Raw genomic sequence first — 25220 nt, forward strand, 5'->3', positions numbered from 1 at the left:
GTGGTTGGCTCTGGAAATGCTTCCCAACTTGAAAGGAGTCCACGAAAGAATAGACATTTTTGGAGGCAGGAACTGTGCGTGACTTGCTTCATTCCCTTCTTTGGTTAACCCTGGGTTTTATTGAATAATTTTTTTAATCAGTGGCTTTTTGATAAAGATAAGTATGCTATAACGAGGTCCTCAGTTCACAAGCTCGAGCACAGGAGACATCTGTTGCTATGAGAAAGTATTACAGATGCCAAGGAAAGAGGAAGTAAGAGAAAATTTCTAAACAGCCACTGGAGTCTTTGGGGACACCAGGCTCAGAGTGTCCAGAAATATGAGGGCCATACTTTTGAGAGGGAAAGGTTAAGACCCTGAGCGGCCACCAATACAGGGGAAGTGTCAGGATGAAGACAGACAGCTGAGGGGCCCTCTGAGGCCTGACAGCTTGGGTCCTTGGCTGGAGCCGGCCCACCCTGAGGGACTTGGCATGCTCCGGTCTGAGGAGTGCAGGCAGAAGCCGCAGCACTGCTCCGCAGGCTCCTGTGTGAACAGCCACGCAGGCTGGCACGCCGGAGGAAACAGCAATGCAGTGAGGCAGCATCTGGGAGCAGGCTGCATGCGGTGACCAGGCTCTGGCTCCCTCCTGAGGAAGCAGGACTCACATGGAGACCCACCCTGCTCCTCCACTTCCTGGGTGTGTGTCCTCTGTTAAGTGATGGAGCCTCTTTGTGTTTTAATTTCTGGCTCTACATGGTGCTGCTGTGAGGAGAAAGTTAGCATGTCACCCAGAGGGTGAGTCAGAGGCTCCAGGAGAGAGGGACAGTGATGTCCTTCTTGACCTACAGTCCCAGGCAGACAGTGAATGATTCTTGCCTTGGAAGGCCTTAGGACTCTCACTCCTCCCGTCTCCGATGCCTTCCCGATCCATCTCCAGTTCTCTGCCACCAGACCAGTCTCTGTGCTGTCCCTAACACCGTCACCCAGGCTCTCCACAATGGCTGCTCACTCTGCGGGAGCACCCTCTTGCAGTCATCCCTGTGGCTTGCTCCCTCACCTCCTTCAAGTTTCTGTTCAAATGTCACTTTCCTAGTGAGGCTTTGCCTGGCCACCCTACAGACAATGACAAGCAACTCCACCTTGCCTTATTTTTGTCCAGACCGGGCATGCCCACTGCCATTCTTTGTTTTTTGTTTTTGTTTTTGTTTTGCTTATTTATTGTATGCAATTTCCACCAGGGCAGGGGCTTAGAATACCTGAGCCACCAACAGGGCTTCGTATACATATCTGCGGTACTTAATAAGTACTTGTTGAACAAATGCGTAAAAAGGGGGATCCTTTTAGGGGCGCCTGGGTGACTCAGTCCTTAAATGTCTGCCCTTGGGTCAGGTCATGGTCCTCGGGTCGTGGGATGGAGCCCCATGGGATCCATCCCCGCATTAGGCTCCCTGCTCAGAGGGGAGCCTGCTTCTCCCTCTCCCATTCCCCCTGCTTGTGTTCCCTCTCTCGTTCTCTGTCTCTGTCAAATAAAGGAGTAAAATCTTTTTTTTTAAAGGGGGGTTCTTTTAGATGGAGGAAGGGTTGCATTGGAGAACTGCAGCATTTGGGCTGGTCTGCGAGTGAGTGTGACTTTCACGGTGAAGGGAAGGGCTTCTAGGTGGAAGGCAAAACAGGAACAAAGGCAATGAGGCAGAAAACTGCTGGTTAAGGACAGTGGTTGCATCGCAAATCTTTAGAAACACCCGGAAAGATTCTCCAGGGAGCTCCCCAGCAAGGTAGCTGCCCGCAGCCAGGCGGTTCAGCATGCGGCGCCGGCTCGGCAGGACCCGCGCTCCAACCCCGGCCCCGCCCTCTGAGGCTGGGATCACGCGCAAGGGCCTCGGGAGCAGCCAGGTCCCGCCCCTCTTAGGGGCGGGGCGGGGACGAGGCACGCAGGCGCACTAGCTTCCGGGCCTCTGTGCCCCGGCCTGTGGGCCGGCCGCGGCCGCTTGGTGCAGAGGGCGTTGGCGACGCGGGGCCCGCGGCTGGCCCGTCCGCCGCAACCTGTCCCCGTCGCCCCAGAGTGGCCGCGTCGGGGCAGAGATGCCGCCAGCCGGCTGGTGCCTGCTTTGGCTTGGCTTGCTCTTGGCCTCAGTCTGCACCTCCCTTGAGTCTGCGGCGTCCGGCAACTCGACCACAGGTGCAGTCCTGGCCCTCGCTCAGATTGCGGGCTCCCTACCTCCTTTTCTGGCTGCATCCATCCTTACCTTCCCGTCTCTGTCCCATCCACTGTTCCTTCTGACATTCATCCTTCCTTTCCTCCCACCCACGATCCTTTCTTCCCCCCGCCCCCATCCATTTTTCTTTCCTTCCCTAAATTCTTTCCTCCCCTCTGTCCTTCCCTCCCCCTCTCTCCCCCTCATCCGGGCTTGAGGCCATGCTCAGAGCCTAATTCTGCCACCCAGAATTGGGGTTTCTTCTGTGCACCCACTCCCAGCCTCCCTGCCCTAGTCTCCCCCTCCCTAGCTTGGTTGGCTGGGCTGTCCAGGGTGTAGGGGCCAGCCTGGGGCCACTCAGTACTGGAGCAGCAACCATGGCTGGGGGTTCATTGTCAGTGCAGGCGATCTCACTGAGGTCCCTCCCTTCCATACAGCTCCTCTGAATGTCCTTCTGATCATCGTGGATGACCTGCGCCCTTCCCTGGGCTGTTACGGGGACAAGCTGGTAAGGTCCCCAAACATCGATCAACTGGCATCCCACAGCCTCCTCTTCCAGAATGCCTTCGCCCAGGTATGTCTGGGGACCTATAGGTGTGGTTGCGTTCTTTGTGCAGTGGGCTGGGGGATGAAGTCCTTTCAGCATATGGTTACGAGACCAGTGCTCTAACCCCTGAGCTACGGAGCCTCAGCATATGGTTAGATGGCCCTGATGGTGCCTGGCAAATCCTTATTAGAGGGAAGCATAGTCTGGAAAATGGCAGTAGAGAAAACCTGGTTGTGTACTGGCAAGGAAGCTTGTGCCTCCAAGCTTGGGCAGAGGTTGTCCCTTGACGCTAAGATGCCTAAGGATGGCCCTGGCCAGCTTTCTTCCACAGAAGGATTTGCCTGGTGCTGAGGATGAAGAGGATGTTGCCGAATGCCCCTGTCAGGTCTGCTAACCGACCTTGGGCAAGCACCATGCTCCTTGCCATGGTGACACTCATGGGGCTGCCTTTAAGCTTCTTGCCTCTGTGCACCTGTGAGACGCCATCACATAGGACCCAAACATCTGCTTGGTGGGTGGGGGGGCTGAGTCTTTTCCTGCCTCTTTGTGGGGATACTTACTCCTGGTGTGTGAACGAGACCCTTATGCCACTGGCTGGCTTTGATCTGCATGACTCAGCTGCCAGGCTGTTTTGCTAAGGACTCTTCAGGTTGCCTGGTTACCTTTTAGCATCCAGACTCTGTTTGCCTCTGAGGATATTTCCCTCTGCTTCTTCTCCCTGACAGCAAGCAGTGTGCGCCCCAAGCCGTGTGTCCTTCCTCACTGGGAGGAGACCAGACACCACCCGCCTGTATGACTTCAATTCCTACTGGAGGGTACATGCTGGAAACTTCTCTACCATCCCCCAGCACTTCAAGGAGAATGGCTACGTGACCATGTCGGTTGGAAAAGTCTTTCATCCTGGTACTGTTTGGTGTCCAAAATCTGGATTCCTCTGTGTTTTGTGCCCATGGGCTGGAATCCCCCTCTGGAGGTAGAGCTGGCTTTACAGAGGCCTGCTGGGGCTGAGGGGACACCTCCTTAGTCACTGGTGTCTTGGTACAAAATCCTACTTCTCACTTTAGCTTCATGTTCTTACCAAAATGAAGAAGTGTAGTAGGCCACTGGTCACAGTGCCGTTTGGTTCCTTCGGCTTCTCAGGCAGAAGGAAGGATGCTGGCTGGGGAGGCAGCAGTGTTGGGTGTGAGTCTAGCTCTGCACCTGACTGATTCTCTGTGCCCCAGGAGCCCCGTCAGTAAAGGGAGACCAGGGTGGTTTTGAGGATTTGCCAGTGAAGAGGCAGCACTTGGGCGGGGCTGCCCATCAGCTGTGAGTCAGATTAGCAAGAGCGGTGCAAGCTGACGCCCAAGGCCTGAATGGTGCTGGGGGGGCCACCAGGCTGACTGGCAGCACGGCCTGATAAACTGGCTCTTTAATGCCAAAATGAGAATGCTGAAACACTTTAAAGACTTTAAAAGTTTTTTAAACTTTAAAAAAGACTTTAAAACTTTTTAAAATACTTATTTGAAGTAATGCATGATTATTTGACAAAAAGGGGGGGGGTATGAACTGAAGGATATGAATTGCTTGTAATTGCACCACACCAAAGGGGGTTGAAGTTTGATGATCCCTTATTCCAGGCATATTCTTTTTCCGATTTGAGATTTTCCTTTATATACAGTTTTATGCTGTGAATGTTTTTTTTTTAAGATTTTATTTATTTGACAGAGAGAGAGAGGGAGCTCACAAGTAGGCAGAGAGGGCAGGCAGAGAAGAGAGGGGGAAGCAGGTTCCCTGCTGAGCAGAGAGCCCGATGCGGGGCTCGATCCCAGGACCCTGAGATCATGACCTGAGCCAAAGGCAGAGACTTAGCCCACTGAGCCACCCAGGCGCCCCTATGTTGTGAATGTTTTAAACAAACTTTTTCCCCTTTGGCTGCCCTTCATACAATCATTTTTTATTTTATTTTATTTTTTAAAACTAATTTATTTATTTGACAGAGATCACAAGGAGGCAGAGAGGCAGGCAGAGAGAGAGAGAGAGAGAGAGAAAGAGAGAGAGAGAGAGGAGGAAGCAGGCTCTCCACTCAGCAGAGAGCCTGATTGGGGACTCAATCCCAGGACCCTGAGATCATGACCTGAGCTGAAGGCAGAGGCTTAACCCACTGAGCCACCCAGGTGCCCCTTGGCATATCATTTTTAACAACAGCACAGTCATCTCACATACAAGCCACTGTACTTGAGTGTCATGTTGATTTCAGGTCTCCATTGTCACACGTACTGCTGGAATGAATGCCTCTGCAGAGGGAACCGGTGGGCAGTGGCCCCAGGGATCCAGGCTCCCGGGTTCCAGTCCCAGCTCTGCCACGTCGTAGTTGTGCACTTGACCTTGAGCAGATCGTTCTTCCTCTCCACTTCAGATTAGTTCTCTGGCAAATGAGTCATAGCTGCTTGGATTACTCCCAGGGTAGCGTCCTAGTTCCGGTGGTTCAGGGGTGTGAGAGTGGGTTGAAAGCCCACTTCATACGATGGTTGTGCTTATTGCTAAGGGCGATGACTTGAACATTTTCAGTAGCTTTCCTTTTGCTCGCTGGTGACACAGGCAGGCTCAGCAGCCTTCCAGAACCCAGCTGGCCGGTCCCGGTTGAGGATAACACTTGGCTGGGCTAAGTAAGGCCAGATTTTGGAAAGAGAATCGGTCAGGAATCCTGTCATGTCACCAAAAGCCCTCCGTCCGAACTTTCCGCAGTTGGCGCTTACATCCTGGACAGCCCCTGCCTGAGCACAGCAGGAGGGGAGAGACAAGTTCGGGAGAAGAGGAAGTAGGGCCGAGGGAAGCCATGTTTCAGCAGCAGGCAGGGTGGGTTTTTATCATTTTTATCATCATCCTCATTTCCCGAGGAGGAACTCGAGGCTTGCAGAAGTCAAGTAGCTTGCCCAAGGTTGCGTGGGTAATAAGGGGCAGTGCTGAGATTTGAACCTGGGTCTGTGGGCCTCCTGTGCTCTTTCCACTATACTTGCTGTGTTGGTCAGCCCGCCGCCCACTGCCCCCTTCCCTCTGGTCTCGCTTTGCCTGGTGCTCCCTGGTGGAGCCCCAACGGTCACTGTGCTGGTGACGCTCTTTCCCCTGTGGTTCTACCGACACTGCGCTCCCTGCTCCTCCTGTCTCACCCCGCGAGGCGGCCCTTCCCTTCCGCTCCCACACAAGCCTCACTGCGTCTTCATGGCCCTCACTGCCCATGCTACCTCGGCCCACCACCTCTGTGGCTTCCGCACTCACACAGCACTTCTGTTCTCTAGACAGCCGGCCGTCCTTCTGTAGCTCACCGTTCTTTTCTCCTCCCGAATAGACGACAGACTGCTGAGCTTGGCAGTGGGTTTCTGCTTCATGAATGAGCACTGAACCTGGGGTCCTAAGGCCTGGATTTGAGTCCCAGCTCACTCACCGTTCCGTGGTTGGTGTCAGTCAAGGCACTGGCCTTCTCTGAGCCTCCCCTTCTGCACCTGGCCTTCGGTGGTGCTGCGTCTGTTCTGGGGGAGAGGCTCCATCCTGTGAGGGCTCTGTGGGGCCGCAGCGTTGGAGCCCGTTGGCTGAGCCTGCCCTTCTGGGTTTCTTCCGTACAGCTTTGCATGAATCGCCAGGGCTCAAGGGACCAGGAGGTCACATGCTCAGTACTCAACTAGAAACCTAGAGAGTTGGCTTTCGTGGGGACTTCTCATCATCTGCCTGAGCTCTTGATTTTATAGATGAGGAAATAAGTCCCCAAGAAAGGGGTGATACTTCTGTAGTTGCTCACAGAGTTTAAATTTGGGGCGGGGAAGGCATTGAAGGACGCTTCAGTTTTATTTAATGACTTTCTTTTCTCCCCCTTCAGGAATATCTTCCAATTACAGTGATGATTCCCCATTTAGTTGGTCTGTTCCACCTTATCATCCCTCCTCTGAAAAGTATGAAAACACCAAGGTAAGGATGTGAAAAGGGCACTGTTCTGTAGAGGAACTGTTGTTTCCTGTCTGGGAGGATTCAGGTTAACTGCTGCGTATACGCCACTTCTTTCAAGCTGGTTTTATAGTGAAGTTTGTAGTTTTTGTCTGTGATCATGACTTGGCAGAGACAGATGTTGGGATCTTTTTTTCTAAAAAAGATTTATTTATCTGATAGAGAGTACAAGCAGGAGGAGCCACAGGTAGAGGGAGAGGGAGAAGCAGGCTCCCTGATGTGGGGCTCGATCCCAGGACCCCAGGATCATGACCTGAGCCGAAGGCAGGCGCTAACTGACTGAGCTACTCAGGATCCCCAGAACTTCATTGCTTTCTTTTTTTTTTTAATACCTTTCTTTTTTTTTAAATTTCTTTTCAGCATAACAGTATTCATTGTTTTTTGCACCACACCCAGTGCTCCATGCAACCCGTGCCCTCTCTAATACCCACCACCTGGTTCCCCCAACCTCCCACCCCCCGCCCCTTCAAAACCCTCAGATTGTTTTTCAGAGTCCATAGTCCATTGCTTTCTTTTTATAGATTTTATTAAGTAATCTCTACATCCAGCGTGTGGCTCTAACCCACAGCCTTGGGATCCAGAGTTGCATGTTCTGCCGACCCAGCCAGCCAGGTGTTGCAAAGCCCTGTTACTTTTTATAGGGAAATGGTATTCCGTTGTATGGGTAGAATGCATTTTTTTTTTATCCATTCATGAGTTGTCAGACACTTGGGTTATTTCCACTCTGTGGCTACTATTGACGGTACTGCTGTAAACCTTCGTGGACGTGTTTGTATGTGGCCTAGGTTTCCTGTTCTCTTGGGTGGAATCGCTAGGTGATGTATTTGTGGAGGTTTAGGTTTTCGTTTTTCTTGCTGCCCCTCAGGTGTGGAATTGCTGGGTGACGTAATGACGCCCTGCTTACCCGCTTGAGGGACCATCAGAGTGTTTTCCACAGCGCCCCATTTCACACCCCCAGGGGCCCTGTGTGAGGGAGGGGTCCAGGCTCTTGCCATCCTCACCAACACTTGTCATTGTCCAGTTCTAAAAATTCTAGCCATCGCGGCATGTGTGGGACAGTATCTCATTGTGGTTTTGATTGGTATATCTGTGATGAATAATGACACAAAGCATCTTCACATGTGCTTGTTGGCCATTTATCTATCTTGTCTGGAGAGAGATCTATTCAAGTCCTTTGCCCATTTTTAAATTGGCTTTATTTAAAATTATTGAGCCAGAGACAGATTTGTTTTGATCATTAGTTTCCATGGGTTTCCTTTAATTAATTGTGACCTGGAGACAGAAGATTAACAGCAAGAAGCTAAGTGCTGGTAGGTTTCTGGCCTCTGCCTAGGAAAGAGGAGATGCTTCTCTGTCTTAGCTCTCCATCGTGCATGCCTGGCCAGCACCCGTGAGGTGGGCTTCGAGGGCTGCTGCTGTGAATGCGAAATCCATTGTGTATGCCCCTTCATGACTTCTCTTCTTTGCATTTAAAGAGCTGACTTGCACTGTTTTGTCTTGAAAGACATGCAGGGGGCCAGATGGAGAACTCCATGCCAACCTGCTTTGCCCCGTGGACGTGGCGGATGTGCCAGAGGGCACCTTGCCTGACAAGCAGAGCACCGAGCAAGCGATACGCTTGTTGGAAAAGATGAAAACATCGGCCCGCCCTTTCTTCCTGGCTGTTGGGTATCATAAGCCGCACATCCCCTTCAGATACCCCAAGGTGAAGAGCTGCCCGAGGGCTGACCCCACACCTCTGTGACAGCTCTGTCATTTGTTACAGGAGGGGTTGGTTTAGTGGGGGCATGTCCTGCCATCCCTGGTCACCGGGGCTGCCTTATGGCACCACTGTACTTAGTGGCATGAAGATGGGATCAGAGGTTGAGGCTAAAAAGTAGACTTAAGGCACGTAAGAATCCTGTTGGAAATGCTTGGCTTCCTCCCTCCCCAATGAAAGGTTTTATTCTTGTCCTTGAACTCGGGAGCACATATTGGGTTGGATGGGAATATCAACGTAGAGAAGTCAGCCAGAGCTGGCCGCCAATGGCTGCAGTTAAGGGACAGTCCTTGGGGCACAGTTCCAGGGAAGGGCATCTCAGACCCTTCCCACACAGGGCACTGCATTGCTCGGTGCAACCCTGAATGCTGTGCTCTCCTGTCCATCATTTAGAATGTATGGTCCCTTCTTTTTAAAAATCTTTTTCAGTTTCTCCCTGTTGTGTCTTCCCTGGGCCTGAGCAGCCCACTCTTTTGAATTTTTAAAGGATGCCCTTCATTCGTGGTGGGAGTTGGGAGCCGAAGGCGTGCTCTTTGATGCTTTGATAGATTTGTGCAGGGCCAATCTCGCCTTCCTAGCTGGATCTGTTCCCCTTTGATGATGGGAGACTCATTTCTGCCTCTCATGCAGACAGGAGCTCCCCTAGTGGGCCGAGCTCCTCTCCGTAGCAAGGCCTGCTTGCAAGGTTGGCCTTTGGCTGACTTCTGGGAACGTGGATCCTGGAAGAGTTCGCACCACTCCCCAAGCGAGGAGTGGCTCTTTGTGCCTGCACTGTTTACGAATGGCCCTACTCTTCTGCAATGAGTCTCTGGCGTCGATCTGTGCCGGCAGAGGGGGCCTGGGCGGGCAGCCCCGGTAAATAACCCGTGTGCTGAGGCTCTAATGAGCTTCCATGGCAACAGCCTCTCACGCATGTTGTCACACCACTCATCACCGGGAGAATTAAGCCCATCCTGTGTGACTTCACCGGCAGAGGATTCTGGAAGCTTGTGCCTGGTTTTCCCTGGACTTTGCCCATGTGGCTTTGCCCTTTGCTGATTGTGTGTGGTAGCTGCAGGTAGGACTGTGTCAAGTTCTGTGAGCACTCTCGGGGAGTGGCCAAAGCTGAGGGGGTTTTGGGAATTGAACACACCCCACCCACCCCTTTCCAGCTGGATGGGAGGGAGGCAGTGGGGGTATTGATTTGTATGAAAAGAGAGAGGTGTGGCTGCTCGGTTTATAGGACACAAGTGGCATGATTTCATTACCATTGGTGTCTTGTGAAGTGACCTTAGGCCTGACCTTCAGGTAGGGGGAAGTACCTGGGGAGTGTCAGTGAGCTACCATGTAAATGCATCCCCGGCTTGGAGAAAAGGCAATAGAGAGACTGGGAGAGTCCCAGCTTTGTGCCTTTGCCGGAAGAATGACAACCTGGTGTCTTTGTGCGCTATTCCCCCCAAGGAGTTTCAGAAGCTGTATCCCTTGGAGAACATCACCCTGGCTCCTGATCCCCAGGTCCCTGCTGGCCTCCCTCCTGTGGCCTACAACCCCTGGATGGACATCAGGCAGCGGGAGGATGTCCAGGCCTTGAACCTCAGTGTGCCCTATGGCCCAATTCCTGCGGATTTTCAGGTACCAAGGGCATATTTGGGGGAATTGCTGGGTACTTAATAGCATGGCATCATTGTGACACCACTTTGCTCAGTAGACACCGCCCCACCCGTGGTGTCTTACTGAGACTCTTCTCTGTGCCAGGTGTCTCATGAGGCTCTGGGGCTGGGGGTGGTCTGGAGGAATTTAGGGTTTGGGAAGTGCTGGGTGGATATCGTCGCCCAGGCCATGTCTCTTGCAAAGCAGGGGAGCATCTGGAGGTTTGGTGATTGGCTGGGTGTGAGCCCTGGGAGAAGGAGGAGGCTGGGACACCCCGTCACTAAATCATGGGAGATGCTCTTTAATCCACGTGACTGTTCATCAGCTGTAGAGTGGTGGGCGGCTCCCCTGCAACCCAGAATGTTCAGTTGCACGGCCCCTCTGGGGGAAAGCCTACGCAGGCACCCATCCCGTTCGAGGGGTGGTGCGGGGAGTAGGGCTTTGACACAGAGGGGGCAGGGGCACCGAAGTGGCCAGTGCTATCTGGATGTTGCAGTTGGAGTAGCCGCAGAGTTCAACTCCTCAGTGGACTCGTTAGTCACCCTCTCCCTGGAGTGCGGAAAACACGCCGACCAGCACTCTTTCTGGAATATTCCACATGCAGCTCTGCCCTTCGGTCACTGTGTGAAGACTCCATAGGCAGCCTGCAGTGAAAGGTAGAGGGCAGTGGTCTCAGAGGGTGCTTCCTGGACCCCCTGCATCGTAATCCCCATGAGGGCTTGTCGGAAGTGCCGACTTAGGGGACTGGGAGCTGGAAGTGGGGCCTGAGGACTGGCATTTGCAAGGGCAGCCCAGCAGTTCTGCTGGCACGCAGAAGCCTGTGAGCACTGCCATAGGGTATGGTTCAAAACCAGATGAAATATCCAGGCGTCTCTTGCCACTCAGAGCTGTTTGGATAGTGAGGGCTTAGGGGCTAGGGACTGTGCACCCCTCGTGTCCGTGGGCCTCCTTAGGTTCGCCTGGCGGTGGTGAGACTTGGCAAAGAAGTGGATTCCTCCTGTGGCTCCATCCCTGACTTCCCATTACGGGGTTTCTGAGAGCAGGCTTGTCTGAGTGGCATCTCCGAGGCTGCACCCGGAGGCCTTGTTAGTGACCGTCACTTCAAATGTCCCTTTAAAATGGACTGTGTCCCAGGAAGGGTGCTCCATGTTTTCTGTGTGCCCTCTCCTCCAGTCCCCGTGGAGGCTGACTGAGGTTTGTGACCATCAGGTCGTCCAGGTGGGGAGACAGCAGGGAGGTGTGATAACTTGCCCCAGAGCATGCGGATGCGGCCTTGGGGAGTCTGAATTCCCTCCCGGACACATGGAATGCCAGGGCCTTGTGCTTTGTCTTACCGGCTCAGAACAGCCTGGGTTCGAATTCCCGTTCTCCCCCACACCAGCCGCACAGCCCCCAGGAAGGTCCCTTGAGCTCTCTGAGCCTGTTTCCTTATCTGTAAAACAGAAATGAGGTGGTGACAGATTTCCAGCAGGGAGCTCAGTGAACGTGCAAAAGCGTCCAGGACAGATGCCTTCCTCCCTGCCATGCCCCTGCCCACTGCTGCTGTCGCTGCCCAGAGGACCTCCCTGGTGTGCTCGTGTCCTGCTCCCTGCCCCACATGCACCTGGAGCTTGGGCCCTGCTCATGGCTGTTTCTGCCCAGGCCGCATCTCCCCGCACTCTTGAGCCTCTCGGTTCTGCCCGCACTCTGGCTCTGCTCCACAGGAGCCAGTGACCTCAGGGCCCAACCTCGGGCCTCCCAGGCTGGCTCCTCCCTGGTTGCAGTCACCACCCTGACCACAGTCTCTTCTCACAGCTGCCTCACTCCACATGCTCGTTCCCCACCTGCCTCCTGGGGATCATGGTTGGGGACTTCCCTACCCCGGGTCTAGGTCCCCTCCGGGCTTCACTCCTGTGCAAGTGGCATTCTGTTCTCACCAGCCCCCTGCTGCACTTGTGCCCCGATGACAGGATGGTCCGGCCACCATGCCGCTCTCAAGCCCAAGTCTCGAGGCTGCTGCCCTGAGTCCGTGTGGTGCTGAGGTGGACACACACGGGCCCAGCCTCCAGCCCTGACGGCCCATCCGCCAGGGCTTTCTGCTCAGGACTTTCGGCCCGTTCAGCTGCTCTGAACTCTGCACTCTGAGCCGCTCACCTCCTGTCCTTTATGCCACTCTTCTCCATCTTTCAGCAGATGATGACACTGTGCCCTCACCTGCCCTTCAGGGCAGAAGGAGTGAAATGTGGCCTTAGCGTCCGCCCGTTCTTCATTCGCTTCTGCCCAGCCTCCTGCCTCCCTAGCCCACTCAGTGCTCTCACCGAGGTCAGCACTGACCCCCGTGGCAAATGAAATTCCTCCTTGTGGGTCCTACCTTCCCAGAGTCCCTGCTGCTTTCTCAGTGTTGGCCGGCGCCACTCCTCCTGGACATGTCCTCCGCCTGGACCCCCTCCGCCCCCCTCCACACAGCAGACCCCTCTTTCTGTGTCTGCTGCTTAGGAGGCTCTGTCCAGTGGGTCAGCCCCAGGGCCTCCACTGGAAGCTTTCTTCCCCTTCTCCCCTCCTGTCCCAGTCTGGCTCCTGATTTCAGACACGTCTGTCCACTTGCCCCTGAGGGTCATTGCCGCACCAGTGCCCATGGAGACCTCTGCCTCACTGGCTCCTGGGGCCGTGCCGCCGCTGCTGCTGCTCCTCTTCTCCTTGTGCTCCCCCAGCCACTGAATGGTGCCGCCAGCCGAACCAGAACCCTGCAGTCAGCCCCGGAGTCCTTATCTCCTTCCCCGCCGGCCCTCCCCGCGCCCCCCCCCCCCCCCCCCCCCCCCCCCCCCCCCCCGCACTTGGGCTGGTTGTCCCGGCCTTCCTCCCAGGTCCGCGTGGCCCTCTGGCTCCATCTGCAAGTCTTTCATGACCACCCGAGTGGGTCTGGGTTCGATTTGTTCATGCAACGAGCGTCCGTGGAGCTGCTCCCGTGTGCCCGGCGTGGATTTAGTGCTGTTCATCTCAGGCCCACGGCAGGTGCTCTGGGCTGTGGTCAGACTCTCACTCACGTGCAGCCCAGGCTGCAGCATCTTGCTTTGAATCACCTCAGTGCCTCCCTTGGCCTCCAGCCTGGGTCCCTCCCTTGCTCTTCTCCTGCCTGCTGGGAGGTCATTAGACATGAGCCTCACATGACCGCCGCCGTCTTTGAGGACAAGCAGTTGCTGTCCTGCTGTGTCCCGCAGAAACTGGAAGTCCTGACCGTCTGCACCTCAGAATGGGGCCTCGCGTGAAACTAGGGTCATTGCAGATTCATTAGTTACGATGAGGTCATACTGGAGTCATAGGATGGGTGTCCCTCTAAGAAGAGGAGAGAGACACATGCGGGAAGAAAGCCATGTGGGGATAGAGGGAGAGATTGGGGTGATTCGGCCACATCCCAGAACATTTCTCTTGTTCTGAGCCCCCTGGTTTCTGGTCCTTAAGGAAGGAGTACAGCTTCATGGGGTCCTTGGCGCACCCCCCAGCAGAGTTTGGAATGATGGGGCATGTGTTTCAGTTTACATGGTCATCTCCTGGGACCCGTAAGAACAGGTGAAGGAGACACAAAGGGACAGTAAGTGGCGCATCTGTCTGCTGTGACCTGTGCCCTACAGTGAAATCTGATTTGCTTAAAAAAGAATCCTCCTTTTGGATCTGCCATGGATCCCGGATTTCACCAGGAGCATGGGGGCCCAGCGACTCAGATGGTGGGGAAATGTGCTTTACGTTTCAGCGGAGAGTCACGGGCGTCAGTGGAGGCGCACTCAGGTGACACCGCTCTGTACGTGCTACTGCGGTTCAAGTCACACTCACTCTCCTCCTCCTTTACCGTGCAGCGGAAAATCCGTCAGAGCTACTTTGCCTCCGTTTCATATTTGGATACACAGGTTGGCCACCTTCTGAGTGCTTTGGATGATCTCCAGCTGGCCAATAGCACCATCATCACATTTGTCTCCGATCACGGTAAGCATTTTCTTGTGCCCTGGGGAGTCGATCAGGGCAGCTGGACTTCTCTGGGAAATGTGTTTTTCTAGATTGCCTTAAACAGAAGCGTGTTCTCTTTCAGGAATCAGCAGTACCCCAAGTCTGGGGTCTTGGGGTGCTTTTATGATGGCCTGTTTTCTGATGGCCTGGGACCTTTCTCCATAGAGGCCCAAGGACCATGTTGGATGCTTGGGTGGGGACCTCGTAGCAACCTTTTTTATCCTTGATGAATGCAGCACAAACCCTCAATTTGTGTGGGGAGCCCTTTTAAGCCATGCTTCCAATCTAGAGGCTTGGAGGGCATTTAGTTTTTCTTAGGAGGAACCAGAACAGTCCTGGCATGGCCCAGCAAGGCCCTCAGACCTGACTTCACTCCCTCACCCCCAGTCCCAGTGTTCTCTCTGTCAAGAGCCTGGTGCTGGCAAGGCTTTCTCTCTTTTCAGGCAGTTTCCCACTTTTTCCAAAAATGGAAACAATTTACTTAAGATTCTTCTTAATTTGAAAATTTTTAACATGTCCAAGAATAGAGAATAAACAACAACCTCCAGTCCCCATCATCCTGCTCCCCAGTTACCCACTCCCAGGGGTCTTGTTTGTCTCATCCCCCCCCCCCCCCCCAACTCTTTTGAAGCAAATCCCGGGTTGTTCAGGTTTCTGAATAGTATCTCTAAAAAATTCAGCTCTTTTAAAGTATAACCATACTACCATTATCATACTCAGGGGACAACAGTTCTTGAGGATCGTCAACTGTGCAGTGGGATGGGATCAACCTAGAGTCATTGTAAAAAGGAAAAGGCATAGAGCATATAATGTAGGGCGAGAGCACCCTGCTCTCTTATCCCACCTGCGCGGAGCGAGCTGGTGCTGGCAGACCTGGGGGCTGTCTTTTAGCCTTTGGTTGTGGATATACACATGGCTGTGGTGCATGTCCGTGTGAGTGTGTATGGAATATGTAGTCACGGAACAAGGCGGGATTGATTGTGCTTATCAGCCCTTTGGTCCCCTCGTTTGCTGGTTGCACTTAATGTCATAGACAGTCCTCCGTGTGATTTCTCACGGGCCTACCTTAAGCCTTGTCAAGACCCACATTACTTTGTTATGTACATAAGTGTCATAATGTTTCGCTGTCTCCCTAATGGTTCGCCATCCACTTCTGGCCTCTCTTGTCAGTGCTCAGTTTCCTCCAGTGCGGACAGAGGCCGCTGCGCCTGTGAAGGAGGCAAGGCCACTCAGAAGCTCTCTTTGCACGGAGGCAGCTGCATTGATTCCAAATGGCCCTTCTTGAACGGCCCTCCTGAGACTCCCTGCCCCCTCACCACAGAAGCCTCTCCAGTCCATACATGGCGGCTTTATGTGGCTTTGGTTATTTTGTAACATGAAATACTCAACGTGCAATCTCTCTTTTTTTTTTTTAATATCAAAAAGGGCACTCAGATAGAACATTATGTTTCCAGGGGGAGCATTCAAGCTGTCTTGCGCAAGGAGAGTTTTCAGTCCAGGCAAAGAGGGTTGTATTTTTTAGAAGGGTAAGGGTCTGGAATCAAGTTTTATTTTTTTTTTTTTTTTGGGTCTGTGGTCTATTTTTTAAAATGGAACAAGTTATCCTTGCCTTATAAAATGGGAGTGAGTGCAGTAGCGTCACTGCTCATGGTTTGGGGGCACGCACCCTTGGGTGGAAAACAGCCCCGGTGGGACTTGTGTCCAGAGAAGGCAGGACAGGACAGTGGCCCTGCCCTGGCCCCCACCCTGTCAGGAGGAGCCCCTCTCGGGAGGGGAGGCCTGGCCTGTGTGTGGGCTGGGGGGTAGGGGCTGGGCCCTGGGAGCCCGAGCTGGCCGCAAACGTCAGTTGCTTTTAAAGAAGATAGTTTTGTTTTGGGAATTTAGTATGGGTTTTTTTTTCCCCTTTTAGAGGTTTCCTCATTCAAGAAAGATGTCTAACTTCAAAGAAAGCAGTATTTAGAGAAATCACCTTTTTTGTGGTAATCACAGAGGAATTCCTTCTCTGTGATGAACTTTGCTTCCTCTGGTTTCTACAACAGGGAATGAAATGGCATCGAAAATGAACGAGCAGTGATGTCATTATTTGTCTTCTGTTATTTTGTGCTTTTATGAACCAGGGTGGGCTCTCGGTGAACACGGAGAGTGGGCCAAATACAGCAATTTTGACGTTGCCACTCGCGTGCCCTTGATGTTCTATGTTCCTGGGAGGACAGCTCCGCTTCTGGAGGCGGGCGAGAAGCTTTTCCCGTACATCGACCCTTTCGATTCCATCGTGGAGTTGATGGAGCCAGGTATAAAGCATGCTGAAGTGATATTGCTTGATAGGAGACTCCCTGATGCACAGCCAGGGGCTTCCTGGTCCATCTTCCTGTCCAGGGTTGGCACTCCTGAGTACCTATGGGTCTGGGCCTAGAGGAGCCTGGAAGAGGGAGGGACAAAGGAGTAGGTGGCATCCCCAGGATGAGGAGGACTGTCGTGCCAGAGACCACCGGGTGCTCCGAAGCTCAGAGGAAGGGGTTGGCCGACGGCTGAGCAGCGCAGTGAAGGGCGAGTTTGCTTTGACTTCGATGTGCCGGTCCATCCCAGCCTTGAAGGCGACCCTGATGCCTTTCTTCTCTAGGCAGAAACCCCTAGGCCTGCAGTTCCTTCACAGTAGTGGTGGTAGACCCACAGTTATCCTGGTCTCTGCCTTCCCCAAAGCGCCAGCTTGAGAAAGCATTTCCAGAAATGCCCCTGCAATGAGATACCCCTTGCGGCTGCATGGGTGACCTGTGTGGGTTCTTTGTTCTCTCCTGAGGTGATCTGCTTAGCACAGAGACAAGTTGTGTATGAGTTAGAGTACTTTTTCTATGAACTCTGTGAAACTAGGTTGCCCGCTTTTTGGGCTTCTGCATTTAATCCATCTAAATCCATTTAACATCTAAATCATGCCCTTTATGTCAATTTCTGTTGATATTTTTTCTTTTTTTGGTTCTGGCCCATCATTCTGGTCTTTATGGATCTTTCCAGATTTGCTTTACATGGCCCAGTTTTATTTTCTCTACATTTGAGTTTTGTGTGCTTCATGCTCTGTCTTCTTTCAAGTCATCTATAAAAAGCTCGAACCATAGGCATGATTATAGGCCTCTGCTTGCTTGGAGGAATCTGACAGGTTGAGATGGTTTTTTGAAAGTTTTCTGGGGACATGTTCAGCAAGTCATAAATTCATGTAGCTGTACTGTTCCTAGTTTATTTCCCAGTTTTATCTCTAGCCTCTGTCTCTTCCCTGAACTTTGGATGGGACTTCCAGCAGCATGTTTCACTTGGCCAGTCGAGCTTGGGCATGCCCCAGGCTGAGCCTTTCTTTTCGATCCTCTTTGCCCTCTCAGGGAATGGCTGTGCTCACTATGGAGGCCTCCCGGCCCCTGCCTGTCTCCCTCCCAGCCGGCCCCTGCCCCTGCCTGTCTCCCATCCTCCATATGTGAAACGTAGTCTGTCTGCAAGCCTCTCGCTCTCCATTCAGTCTGGCTATACTGCTTCTCGCCACCTCACGCTGCCACCATGGGTCATACCACCCCGTGTCCTGCTGGATTCCTGCAACAGCTTCCCGAAGTCTTCCTACTTGTGCCCTTGGTCCCCCGGAGTTCTTCCTCCTCACAGTAGCCAAAGTGATCCTGTTAAAACTTGAGTAAGGTGGTGTCAGAGCCCTGCTCTGGAGCCTTCTATGCTCCTGTCTCTGAGTGAAAGCCCTTATAGTGGCCGACAAGGCCTGACGTGATCTGGGCCTCCATTTCTCCTCGACCTCATCTTTTTACTAGCATTCCAGGTAACTGTGTTGGGCAGCAGCCCACAGTCTGGATTTGTCTCATCGCTTCCTCATGACTAGATTCAGGGTAAACATTTTAGACACGTGCACTACACGTGAGCTCACGTGCTCCCAAGTGTGTCACAGTGAGGGCACTTCACGGTGGCCTTCGCCATTGTCACTGGTGCCAGATTTGATCACCTGATGAAGGTGGTCAGGTCAACCAGGTCTTGCCATTGTAGAAAGTATCTTTTTAAGCTTCTTTACCTTTTTTTCTTCTTTTTATTTTACTTATCAGATGTGTCAGAAATAAAATTGGGCCGTGTAAAGCAAACTCTTAAAGATCCAAGAAGGCCAGAGTGTTGGCTCAAAGCCCATGGTTTTAACGGTGATAGAAAGCGTAGGATTAAGACTTTAAAGATGGATCAGCCACAGTGAGGTGTCATTTCATTCCCATTCGCAAAATAAATAGAAATCTACAGCACTGGCATGGTGTGGAGAAAGGGGAGCCCTCCCGTTGCTGGTGGGGAGGTAGAATGGTGCAGCCACTATGGAAAGTGGCTTCATGGGTCCCCACAAAGTTACATGTAGGGTTACGGTGTGACTCCGCAATTCCACTACTAGGTAGATATCCCATAGAATTAGATATAGGTATTCAAGCAAAAACTTGTACATGAATGTCCAGTAGCCACAAGGTGGAAGCAACCAGCATCAGTTGCTGGGTGAGTGGAGAAGCCACATGTAGTCTCTCTGTGTAGTGGTGTGTTACTCAACCTTAAGAAAGGCAGGGCATTCTGACATGTGCTACAGCGTGGGGGAACCTTGAGGACATTGTGCTCAGAGAAGGAAGCAGTCCTACAGGGACAAAGACCGTGTGATTGCCCTTACAAGAGATCCTGCAAGGAGCCCCCAAAAGTAGGATAGCGGTTGCCAGGGGCGGGGGGCAGGGAGGAGGCGATGGGAAGGGAGTGTTCACTGAGGACAGATCACAGGTGAAGAAGATGAGAAGCATTCTGGACACGGCCAGTGGGCACGGCTGCATGGCTCCGTGGATGTTTGTGGTGCTACTGAACAGGACGCTACGGGATGGTTAAGACGGTGAATGTGCTGTTTTTGCAACCTCCCATGGTCTCAAGGGGATATGCTGACATCTAGAAGGGAGTCCCTGCAGGGTGCGACCGCTGAGACTCCCAATATCCTGTCCCCCCAACCGAGTTTTACCCAAAAGATAGGGCTTCTGTTGGTGATCCTTGCCAGAATCAGTGATTACACGGGTGGTTCCCAAATTACACGTAGTTTTTACAAGTGCCAACTGGCTGCAGGCATCTTCATTTTGCATACTCCTGTGGGGGGAGGTGCCGAGTTGGCGTTGTTCCTGAACTCATGGGCCCAAAATAAACGCAGAAGGAGAAAAGAACCCGTGGAGCCCAGATGTGCTCCCTTCCTTAGTCTGTGAGCTGTGCAGGCTGCTGTACAGCAGTGCATTCAGCTGGATCGGTTCCCGTTTCAGGCCGGCAAGTCACGGACCTCGTGGAACTTCTGTCTCTCTTCCCCACGCTCGCGGGACTTGCAGGACTGCACGTGCCGCCTCGCTGTCCTGTTCCCTCATTTCGTGTGGCGCAGTGCCGAGAAGGCCAGAGCCTTGTGAAGTATTTCCGATTCCAGGACCTGGACGAGGACCAGTACCTTCCTGGTAATCCCCGTGAGTCTATTGCCTATAGCCAGTACCCCCGGCCTGCAGACTCTCCCCAGTGGAATTCTGACAAGCCGAGCTTAAAAGATATAAAGGTCATGGGCTATTCCATACGCACAATAGACTATCGGTACACTGTGTGGGTTGGTTTCAATCCCCGTGAGTTTCTGGCTAACTTTTCCGACGTCCACGCAGGGGAACTGTATTTTGTTGATTCTGACCCTTTGCAGGACCACAACATGTATAATGACTCCCGGGGCAGAGACCTCCTCCAATCACTGATGCCATGACCCCGGCCAGCCGGGGAGGAGGGCAGCTGTCACATGCTCCCTTGCAGCTGGGGAGAGGAGGCATTAGAGCTGGTCACTTGGTGATCATCCATACTATTAGGAGCAACCCAAGGGGTAGGCACGCAAAGCATATGTCCCCAGCTTGACCCAAGAATATGTGATCGCCTAACGTTTTGATTCTTTATTAATTTGAGTCTTTATTAATATCCACTTGGTAATTGGACTGGGGCTAGGCTGAACCGTTCTGTCCTTTTTGGGGCAATCACGGCCTGTTTATTGAGTGGATAAGTGTAAAGGGAACAACCGAAATCTGTCATGGTTTTATCCATTGAGCCCATAATAACCAAACACAACACTGTACTCAAGAAAAACTGTTAATTACCTCTGGAATCTAGTGTATTTCAAAAAGTAACCATATGTCACATTAGGTTTCACACAAAGTCCCTGGTTCTTTTGTTTATAATTTAATAATATATTTAACCAAATATATTCAAAGTATTATATCAGTATTTCAGGTTTCAGGTTTATAAAATGTGAAGTTAAATAATAATGCTAGGCGCTAAGGCCTTAAAGTCTTATCTTCAACTTTTGTTAATAAGATTGCGAGTTTTCCAAAATCCAAAGATAAAATATGCATGAAGCGACTAATGTAGAATTTCTGCATCAAATAAATGATGCTAAGTCAACTAGAGGCATGAGATATTTGGGAAATTTAGTTAGAAATGTTCAGGAACTTCTGGCCCAAATAGTAATTGGTTAGCAAGTAATATGACCATTAAACTCCAAGATCACCTGTTGAAAGGCCCTGTTATTCACGGTGGAAAACATTTAAAGGTGTAACTGTATCCACAAATCAAGTAATTCAAAACTGTTGTGTTCTCCTTTTTCAGGAATGGTTGGTTGCAGGTATACATTTATCCAGGAGGCAGGAAATAATCTACTTTGAATAGCTGATTAAAGACAACATTAATTTTACTAAATTCTGAATTATTTTGAGAATTGTGAAAACGTCACTTAATATATTAGGTAATTTCTAATCCCCCAGAACATAGTTCTGTATTCCCTAGATATGAAAGTAACCAGAAAGGCAGGTGGTAATCATAATAAGCTTAGCCTACATCGTCTTTAAAAAGGATGGGATGATCACGACTCCTATTTGTAACACGTGGAAGTTGATCAGTTATCAGCACTCATCAGAGGAGTCAGCCACATTCTAAATAAACATCTTACATTGTCCTGTATCAAAGTGAGTGATTTCCAGTAATTCTCTTTACAAGTGCTTCAGTGTTTAAAGGTAAATGTTTGTGAAAGAATACTTACGTGTATTGTAACAAAAAAGGCAAGATATTATTGTAAAAGAAGACTTCAAATCAGTAATTTCAGACAGTGCTTTTTTTTAAATTAATTAGTTCACAACAGAGGCATATATGGTAGCACAACGATCTCCTAAGTGATTAAGTGACTTAGTGTCTTGGCAACAGCAGTTTCTAGTTGAAGAGTGAAGGGCCCTATTCATCTCTCCTGATCCCGAGGCTCATCTTTCTTCTGGAAGTCTTGGCTTATACTAGTAGATGGGGTCCCTGGGCCTTTTATTTCTCCTTTTCATCCTCTTTATCGGTCTCATCACTTCCACTAAGACTTTTATAATCTGGTCTGGAAATTCCTCACGCCATCTTTTCAGCGTGTTGAGCTTTATCTCCTACTCCCTGGTTAAGATGAGAAGTTTTAACACGGGCTTTTCTTTCACGTGCGTCTGTTGGCCGCAGTGCGTACACTTCGTCCTGGTTCACTTCCTGAAGCACAGTTTTATCAAAAATGTCCCAGTTCTGCTCTTGCTGAAGTTGAAAACTGACCTGCGTCAGAGAAGAGGGAAGTGACAGCTACGTTGGGGGTGCGGCTGCCGTTTTGGCAGTAATTTGTCTGCCCGTGTGACCAGAGCCGCATCTGGGGCTTTTGTGTGTCCCTCTGTCTCTGCCGGAAGTCCTTCTGTCTCCTCTTTTCTGTGCGAGGACCCAGTGTCCGAGCTGATTCTGGTGCGGTGGTTGCTCTCAGCCTCCCTTCAGTCTCTCTCCCGTTAGAAGCAAAGGCTGAGCTGCCCGCTGGGTGGCCTGCTTTCCCGATCGGCTCACAGGTTATGCGTGTTCACTGTTTTTGACCCTGAACTCAATGTAGAGCCACATTTTCTTCCCTTCTGCCCGTCTCCCACACATGTTGGAATGCACAGCCACTTTCTGGTTTTCAGGCGTCCAAGCTGACCACGCTCCTTCTCTGGCCTCAGCCTGGAGTGAGCACGTCTCTATGGGTTCCACACAGCCTTTCTTGGCCCGCCGAGCTGGACGTGTGTTCCTCATGGTCCCCTGGGCACTTCCTTGTTAAAAAGCCCATTTCACTCCGGCAGTGGTTCTTGCATACAGTTCAGAGGAAACCAGAACTAGCGAGCGTAGAAATTTTGTGTGTCCCTGCTTTAGTGGCCCCCAAGCAGGAGGATGAGCCAGAGCCGTGCAGGGCCCCCACCCGCAGAGTTGCTGCATCCTCGCGGCTGGGGTGGGGCCTGAGAATGTGCATTTCCTGCAGATCACGCTGCTCTCCTGAGACCACACTTTGAGAATCACCGCCCCTGGGTACGTGCTGTCCAGTGGCCACTGGGCACATGCAACCATTTAAATGAATTCAAATGAAATAAGCGATTCCAAAGCAGAATCTCAGTGAGGCTTGTCATATTTCAAGTGCTCATCAGCCTGACATGGTTAGCAGCCGCCATCCTGGAGAGCACAGATCTAGAACCTTCCCATTGTGGTAGAAAGTGGAACGGAGCTGCCCTACACTCACTCTGAATGGAAGCCGGGTCTACCCAGCGACGGGCAGGTTCCTCCTGGGGGCTAATTGTCCACCCTGTGTGTGCATGCAAAGGCTGTTGGTTTGAGGCACACCACAGGGAACACCCTCTGGCCCTCGGCGCTCCCGCCTCCAGTGCCATTGCCATCACCAGCCCTCTCACCACCTTCCCGCCTAGCTTGCCCCCCCCCTCTTTCCTCCCTCGCTCCTGAAGAATCCACGTGTCTTCCTGAACTCCCTCTTAGACCCCGCCCTCTGCGAACACCGCCAGTGCCTACTACGGGGTCCACACCGACCTTCGCTGAGCAGTCAGAGTCTTCCCTGGCTCCACAAAGCCCCTTTCCTCGGCCGACCAGTGTGCACACTGGTCCCTGACTCTTCCCTGCCGATCCCTGCCTCCCTGCGCCCCACCCCCAGCTTCTCCCCTTCCCCCTCTGTTCATGACCATTCTTCACGCCCACTCCCCCGCCCCTGCCATCTCCAAGAGGCTGCGCTCTGTGACTCTAGGCCGTGGCGTGGCATGGCGTGGCGTGGCGTGATCTGACCAGGAGCATCGCTGAAGAGTCTTGTGACCACTTTGAAAAAAGGTATCCCCTTCTGAGCACAAAAATAAAGTGTTAATCATAGAAAAACCGGAAAACAGAAATGTACTAAAAGGCAAGAAAATGCACCAGTACTTTGCCCCAAGATGGTCACTTAATATCTTGCCTTCTTTGGGCTATGAATTTTTTTACATTGCTGTGATCATCCTGTGTGTTTTATCTTCCAGTTTTCTATTCTTTTTATCACTAAATATTATATGTGGTTACTAAAATTTCTGCAAAGATGCTTTATACTGGTGGTGATGTATTTTCTTGTGTAACTTTTTTCATAACTAACCTAACCTTCTTTCATTGAAAATTCAGCTTATTTCCAAAATTTCGGTATTGTAAATAATGCTGTGATGAACAACTTTGCAAATGAAATGTTTTTATGTATTTCAAATTACTCCCTTGGGCTTGTCTCTTGGTGCCAAATTGTTAAAAGCTTCTCTCTTTGGCCCTTCTCCCCACTCTCCTGCAGCTTAGGGTGGTAAAACTAGAAATAAAGCAAACAAATATATAAAACAGGTGAAAGTGGTATCCTGTTTGAGCTTGTAACTCTCTGCTTATCCGTGACCTTGATCATTGTTCTCTTTGTAAAACTGTTGGGTGTTTGTATTTCCAGTCCTGTGAATTTGCCTTTAAATTTTGGTTATTGGTTTCACTTTTTAAAATAAACAAATTGCTCTTTTCCTGTCTGATTTTTTTTTTTTTCCCGTTAAACATAGAGACCCTTCCCCATCTGGAGATTGAACAATATTAATTTTCTTTTGCTGTTTTTGTGGTTCGGTTTTATACTTCATCGGCCCCGTCTCTTCAGCCATTAGCAGAGTACTGTATGCTCGTATAAAATGTGGAAGATGGGGAAAATGGTGAGGGTGAAAAGCAGAGCACCTTCCAGAATACAGCCGTTGTGACAGTCTTGCATTTCTCTCTGCTGTTTTTCCTGCCCACATACATATGTAGCCATAAGGACATTTGTGTCTTTACATAGATGAAATCTATCACATCCAATCCTGTATCCTGCTTCTGTGATCTAAAATAACATTACCGAGGCGCCTGGGTGGCCCACTCGGTGGAGCGTCTGACTCTTAATTTTGGCTCAGGTCGTAATCTTGGGATCGGGCTGCGTGCTCAGCCCAGAGTCTGCCTGTCCCTCTCCTCTGCTCTTCCCCCTCCCTGCTGCGTGGGAGGCATAAGGGAGGTCGGCTTTTTGCCATCATTCCGAGAAATGTCGCCCTCTGTAGCCAGGGTGAGTCTTCTCCAGCCACCTTGCTCATCTCAACACACACTCCAACATTTTTAAGTGATTAAGGCTGAGCATATACTCCGAAATAATTAGAAGCAGAGATTGGGATGGGGAACTGTGTGCCCATGTTGAAAGCAGCGTTATTCACAATAGCCAAAAGGTAGAAGCAACCCAGGTGTCCGTTGCGGGGGGCGGGGGGTGAGTGGAGAGACCACATGTGGTCTGTACAATGGAGCATTCCTCAGTCTTCAAAAGGAAGGAAACTGACGTGTGCTACGACATGGATGGCCCTTGAAGATACTGCTCTCGGTAAAGGCAAGCAGACAGAAACTGATGAGTACTGCGTGACTCCACTTCGGTGAGTTTCCTACAGTGGTCTAATTCATGGGAACAGAAAGTAGAATGGTGGTTAGCAGGGGCTGGGGAGTTAGTGTTTAATGGGACAGTGTGTGAGGGGCTTTGAGTGTCAATTCCCGAATGAAGCTCAGCCCCTTCTTGCCCAAGTCCAGCCTGCAGACTACAGCTTCTTTGAGGAATCTCTTCAATTCTGGCCGGGGGTCCGGCAGGCATTGAACTAGAACCCAGCTGGCCTCTTTGGCTCCACCCAGTATCTCTTTTGGCTGGAGGTACAGCCCGTTGTGGTGGACCCTGCCGTCAGCCCAGCACTCTCCCTCCCCGGGGCACTCAGCATCCACTTACCTCTCCTGGACAGTCTCTCCC

The 25220-nt window shown here is 51.5% G+C and overlaps 1 protein-coding gene across 2 annotated transcripts; it reads left to right on the plus strand.

The window, feature by feature from the left end:
• The first annotated feature begins 1925 nt into the window (after positions 1-1925).
• Positions 1926-23942, plus strand: IDS (iduronate 2-sulfatase). 2 transcript variants are annotated; one of them, XM_059386293.1, is made up of 10 exons: positions 1926-2161; positions 2615-2751; positions 3450-3627; positions 6578-6666; positions 8207-8407; positions 9902-10072; positions 13921-14047; positions 16186-16359; positions 19363-19545; positions 20726-23942. In XM_059386293.1, exons 1-10 carry the CDS (start codon positions 2065-2067, stop codon positions 20779-20781), a joined length of 1413 nt encoding a protein of 470 aa, XP_059242276.1. In that variant the 5' UTR covers positions 1926-2064; the 3' UTR covers positions 20782-23942. The 2 variants fall into 2 exon arrangements, with proteins under 2 accessions (XP_059242276.1, XP_059242275.1); XM_059386292.1 differs by having other exon boundaries at positions 19363-23942.
• Positions 23943-25220: the final 1278 nt, after the last annotated feature.

The sequence above is a fragment of the Mustela nigripes genome, chromosome X (genome assembly GCF_022355385.1).
Source record: "Mustela nigripes isolate SB6536 chromosome X, MUSNIG.SB6536, whole genome shotgun sequence".
NCBI lineage: Eukaryota > Metazoa > Chordata > Mammalia > Carnivora > Mustelidae > Mustela > Mustela nigripes.